This window comes from Carlito syrichta, unplaced genomic scaffold (genome assembly GCF_000164805.1).
Source record: "Carlito syrichta isolate Samal-C Ts95f unplaced genomic scaffold, Tarsius_syrichta-2.0.1 Scaffold307208, whole genome shotgun sequence".
In the NCBI taxonomy this organism is placed as follows: Eukaryota; Metazoa; Chordata; class Mammalia; order Primates; family Tarsiidae; genus Carlito; species Carlito syrichta.
This window is the reverse complement of record NW_007251304.1, coordinates 18,535-24,906: the sequence shown is the minus strand read 5'-3', so window position 1 is coordinate 24,906 and position 6,372 is coordinate 18,535. Positions and strand designations below refer to the sequence as shown.

General features: G+C 38.7%; 1 gene segment (V, D, J or C); it reads left to right on the top strand.

Moving 5' to 3' along the window:
- The first annotated feature begins 5,300 nt into the window (after nt 1–5,300).
- On the top strand, nt 5,301–5,999 carry LOC103266512. The segment is given in 2 exon segments: nt 5,301–5,397; nt 5,527–5,999. Coding segments are annotated over 2 exon segments (519 nt in total).
- Nucleotides 6,000–6,372: the final 373 nt, after the last annotated feature.

Sequence of the window (6,372 nt, the reverse complement as noted above, 5' to 3'; positions counted from 1 at the left end):
CCACTCTGGGCGACAGAGTGAGACTCCAACTCAAAAAAAAAAAAAGAAAGAAAGAGTAAAGAGGAGAATAATAGAATAATGGTTACCAGAGGCTGGGAAATGTTAGATGAGAGTTGATAAAGAGAGGCTAGTTGATGGACACAAATATACAGCCAGTTAGAAGGAATAAATTCTATTGTTCAATAGCACGGCAGAATAACTATATTTAACAATAGTTTATTGTATATTTTAAAAGAATTGTAATAGAAGATTTGAAATGTTTCCAACACAGAGAACAATAATACCCTGGTTTTATTGTTATATTTTTATGCATATATCAAAATATCACATGAATACTTGTTATTTATAATTTAAAAAAACTGAGATAGTTACAGCTATTCAAGATTAGAGGAGGTCTATGTTGTCATTTTGAGCTAAGGCCTAATAGAACTCAAAACTTTGGCTTGAGGCTTGTAGGAGAGTGTACTGATTCCTATGTACTAGAGTGAGGCAAGGAGATGGTTGAGAGAATTTGCCATTGCCATCAAGTGTCTCATACTCTCAGCAGGGTGTGGGAGCACAGACTGACTTCAGATTTCCTGAGAACAATCTCTGAATAAGTATTTAAAAGAGTTTTAGACATCAAGGGGCTTTGATGGTGAACAAAGATCTGTATGGATCAATAACCAAAGACTATATGGGATTGAGAACATTTTGGCAAATGTTGGTCAGGAAAGTTGGACACACTAAAGATCATACGAATGTCTCACTCTCCTGACTCTGTGCCTCTATGGGTTTTCCCTGTAATTTATGCCAAATCCAGGAAAAATATTTGTGGCCTAACAGAAATAAGGTCTTTTAGTAGATATTAAGTTGGACAATCACGGAAATGCAAATTAAAACCACAATGAGGTACCACCTTACACCCATCAGAATGGCCATTATTAAAAATAAAAATAAAGCAATAAATGTGAGTGCAGATGCAGAGAAAAGGAAGCATATATACACTGTTGGTGGGAGTGTAAATTAGTACAACTTCTATGGAAAGCAGTATGGAGCTTACTCAAAGAACTATAATTAGATCTACCATTTGATCCAGCAATCCCACTACCAGGTATCTACCCTAAGAAACAGAAGTCATTATATAAAAAAGACACCTGCACCCACATGTTCATCACAGCACAATTCATATTTGCAAAGACATAGACTCAACCTATATACCCATCAACCAATCAGTGGATAATGAAAAAGTACTATATATACACCATAGGATACTTCACAGCCATAAAAAAATGAAATCATGTCCTTTGCAACAACATGGATGGAGCTGGAGGTCATCATCCTAAGTAAACTGACTCAGAAACAAAAAACCCAAACACCTTATGTTCTCACTCACATGTGGGAGCTAAATGGTCACAAAGATGGAAACAATAGACACTGGAGACACCGATAATGGGGGAGGAGTGGGGGGAAGTTAGGGTTCAGAAACTACCTATGGGGCACAATGTTCGCTATCTGGCAAATGGGCCACCTGAGACCCAATCCCCACCACTACACATTATGTCCATGTAACAAATAGACATGCATACCCCCTGAATCTAAAAAAAAAATATTTAAAGTCACATTTATTACAAAATTGAAGATATGGTTAGTTAGTTATAATATTGGTTATGTAGTCCAGGAGGTAGGAGAAATTTGGAAATAGAGATTTCTGCTCACCTCATCAGTAAAGGTACCTGCATAATCAACGTTTGTATAACTAACCCTGAATTGTACCCCACATCTTTATAATTAAAAAAAAAGAAAAATAGGCCAGAACAACTTGATAGAGGACAAAGTAAAAAACAATTTCTGTTCAGTTTGTTCACATAGTCATTGGTGAAAAGGATGTAATTATGAAGATTTGCAGAACTGAAATCTCTAAACAAACATTTCCAAGACATGAAAGAAAGATTTGAAAGACAATGAGAAACAGCAGAAAATTGTGCTGGAATCAAGATATTTAAAATTTAGTTCCAATTTTATTGTATGCCATATCATGGTATCATGGTACTCTGAAAAAACCCAAATTGTGGTCCTGCATTGAATATTTATTATGTTACTAATGGGTCATTTTATATTATACTGTACACACACACACACACACACACACACACACACACACACATTCCATATATACACACTATATATAATATATGTAACTTCTATGGAAATAAAATTTATTTCAGAATTGATTTCAAGATTAAATAAGATAACATATTATCTTAGGATGGATTTTTTTTTAAAGAGCAGAGTCTAAATTAGGAATTCTTTGCCCCATAATTTATTGAGAGAAGCAGAATGATACCTGGGAAAAAGTTAAGCATGGATGTGACTCAGCCAGGGTCTTGATTCAGCATGATTCCATGGTCAGCTCTGGAGCATGAATTGCATCACAGAATTGATTCTTCCTACTATGAGGCAAGGGACCTTTTGTGCATAAGAATTAAGTAGTTATTAGCTATGGTCTATTAGGGTAGAGAATTACCCTACTGGACAATGCTGACTCTCATTGGCAAAGGTTGATGTTTTGAGGAAAGGGGCGACTGTGAGCCAGGTGTAGCCAACATTCAGCAGCTAGAGATGGTATACCAGTTTGAGAAAGGGGACCAGACTGGACATCAACAATGTTGACTATTAATATGGATCTCTCCTGGCAATGAGTAGTATTCAAGAAATGATAGACTTTATAATTATATTCTAAATTTTGGCTTATGTATTTATTTAATGGGGTCTTACAAGTTGTGAAGAGTTGAAATAATGTAGGTTAAAGCACTTGTTAACAGAAAATATCTGACTAAATACAAGGAATATACCTAAGGCAATACAATTAATAGCTAAGAGTCAGGATTTTAAAAAAATAGTAACCAAGGAACCAGTATATTATCTTAGTTCCTAGTTGATTTTGGGAATGATTACACGGCATTCTGTCCATTCTTTTGTAGTCTGGTAGAAATAAAAATGATGACTCAGTTGTTGACTCTGGGATTCCATATTAGAGGGAACAACAGAAAGAGATACCATCCCTACTTATACATGACTAACATGACTTTGTTCTTGGTTTATATTGAAGGATGAAGGACTGGGTAGCAGCATGACCACGTGTCATTGTGCCCATCTTCCCAACAAAGTGTCCTCTTGAAAGGGGAGCATGGCCAGTAGTATGGCATGTGGGCCTATCATGTGAATTGCTAGATTGCTTATTAGGATGAACGGACAGGGAAATGGTAATTAATTTGCTCCTCTTCTTTCCCCGTACCTACTATCATTTGAAAAAAGCCTAACTCTGTCATATACTCACACTAAAAATATCAGCCTTCCCAGGGGGTTCATTTCAACTCTAGTGAAGGTTAAATGCCCTGGGTAAAAGTTGGCTTACTACGCTTCTCTCACATAACTACAGCAGCAGAATGAGGAGTGCCCAGGGGGCTAATGTAGCTATTCCACATGGGCCTTCACTATGTCTCTCTTTGTTCTGTTTCTTCTGCCTGCCACCATACCTGTTCTATTTCTCAACCCAGAACCTCTCCAGTGTGACAGTGGGTTTCCTTCACTAGTGTTTCCACTGTTATCTTCCCTTTCTGTTTCGTCCATCAGTGTGCTCACATCTATTTTCCATCTAATGACAATTATCGATATCTTTATCTTTTTATTATTTTGACAATTATGGATTCAGCTTCTCCTACTTATGCTTCTAAATTGTATTTCAGTGGGAATTTTAAATGAATCAGAGGAGAGTACATATGCTTAGTAAGAAATTTTTAATCAGAGGCACACCATAGTCACATTTAATACTTCAAGCTGACTATATAATTTTGTCTTACATGTGAAAAAATATTCATAAGAATAATCAAGAACTAGATCAGAAACCCAAGGGAGAATTGACTTATGGCTGGTACAAGTCAATGGATTATAAAGAAAGAAGTGAGTTCACGTTGACCTTCTGAAAATAATCCCTATTAGCCAGACTCTCATTTAATCTGAGAGCTCTCCTTATTTGGTTATCCCATTTTCTATCCAATACTCTCTATGCTAAAAAAAGTTGAGTGGGAAAGGCTACTTGCTCAAGCTTCATCTTATTATTGGGCCCCAGAGCAGATTGCTCTTCATTGATACATCCTGGCTTCCACCCTCATGGAATCACTGCTTGCTTAGTTCTGCTGAGTGTCACCGTCAATCTTTCCCACGTCTTCTATTCCTTCCACTATTTTTCTTATTTATTGTCTGCTGGTTGCACTCCTTCCAGCTCTGTAGAGTTCATATAGCTTTACCTTTCATTTTCTTTTCTTGATTCTTACCAGAATTACTTATTTACAAGTTATGTTTTCTTATCCTTACCTTTCTGCTCTAGTTTCTCCATAGATGGGCCTCTGTTAATGTCCTTTTTAGTGTCAGAGTTCTATAATTTGGCAAAATATATCAGTCTATTCTGAGCATTGTCGACTGGAACAGGACTCTCATTTTCTTTTCTTAAACATGAGATTCCTAAGTTCTTTTCTCCTAGCCTTACAATTATCATACTTATTGATTTGAAACCAAAAAGTCTTTTTCACGTATTCTGATTCACTAAGAAAATCATTGCCTTTATTTGTTTGCATTGATTAATTAATTAATGTCATGAAATACAGGCTAATTTTAGGCATAAGTCTCTGGTCTAATTTATTTTTTCCCTTTAGCACCAAATAAAGGAATAATCTCTTGCTTACATCTAGCACAGAGATATGTCAAGCTCATCTTAGCTTAAAACAGCTGATCTTCTCCCCTTTCCCTGATGAATGGCTTCAAAAAATAATATAGAGGGTCTCAATGGTATTCCAAAGTCTAGAATATTGTTTTCTGTGACAAATTTCCAGTGAAGTAAATTACTCTTTAATGTTGATATGCCTCAAATTTCTCATGTATTTTAGTATTAATTCCATGTTCTGCACAGAAGGTGACATCACCACAGATTTGGAATAGAAGCAACACTTTCTGTAAAGTTTAATATCACATCTCCGAAATGAGAAAATAGTTCCTTAATCCCGCCTCTGGCCCCCAGAGGGCGACGTTGTACAAAAGCGGCATCTGCTTTTCCTGGAGACCATCACCCTCCACTGAGCCCCTCCTCCCTGCAGCTGGCGGCTGTGTCCTCACAGATGACAGTGCAGATGGGGAACCGCGATGAGAACATGAGGCGAGAAAGTATCTAGACTCTTTTTTAAAAAGCCCTTCTTTAACCATTTTTGAGACTTCCCAAAGCTAGGGACTTGTCCAGCTCCACTTTCTCACTGCTCCTAACTTCGTGGCGAGTGTCCCACCTGCTCAGGGTTCTGCAGCGTTTCCACCGTTCAGCCATGCGCCTGCTGCTCGTCCCGGTGCTCGAGGTGATTTTTGCCCTTGGTGAGTGACATTTCATTCCTTTTCCTCCTCTCATAAAAGAGACGGTGTTCTCGTTGGGCCTGACTAGAGACATCTTTTCTTCATAGCCAGGTCTGCGCTGCTTTTACTTACACAGCATTGATGTTGCAGGAGGAATTGGAGCCCAGTCCGTGACCCAGCCCGAGGGCCACATCACTGTCTCTGAAGGAGCCCCTCTCCAGCTGAGGTGCAACTATTCATCTTCTTATTCACCATATCTCTTCTGGTATGTGCAATACCCCAACCAAGGACTCCAGCTTCTGCTGAAGTATGTGTCGGGGAACACCCTGGTTAAAGGCATCAAAGATTTTGAGGCAGAATTTAAGAAGAGTGAAACCTCCTTCCACCTGAAGAAATCAGCAGCCCATTTGAGAGACTCGGCTGAGTACTTCTGTGCTCTGAGTGACACTGTGGCTGAGACTGCAGGGGGAGCAGATCACAAACCTCTTGAGACATTGGCAATTTCTGTGACTCAAGAGCTCAATCACGAATTCTACTTTATGCTACTAAATATCCACTCCAACTTTGATGCTTACAAATATATGCTGTATATTTTTATGTGTTTATTTTTAAACTATCTGTGACTTCAGATTTAAAGTGTGTGTGTGTGTGTGTGTGTGTGTGTGTGTGTGTGTGTACGTGTGTGTGTGTCTTTTTGAGTTGGAGTCTCACTCTGTTGCCCAAGCTGGAGTGCAGTGGCACGATCATGGTCACTGCAGCCTCCACCTGCTGGGCTCATGCGATCTTTCCACCTCAGCCTTCCAAGCAGTGGAACTACAGGTGTGCACTACTATGCCCAGCTAATTTTTTGATTTATTGTAGAGATGAGGTCTCGCTAAACTTGCTTAGGTTGGTCTTGAACCCTTGGGCTCGGGCAATCCTCTCGTCTCTGACTCCCAAAGTGGAGCTTTGATCCACCACACCTGGTTGAAGTGTGATTCTTATAGGTAGCATAAC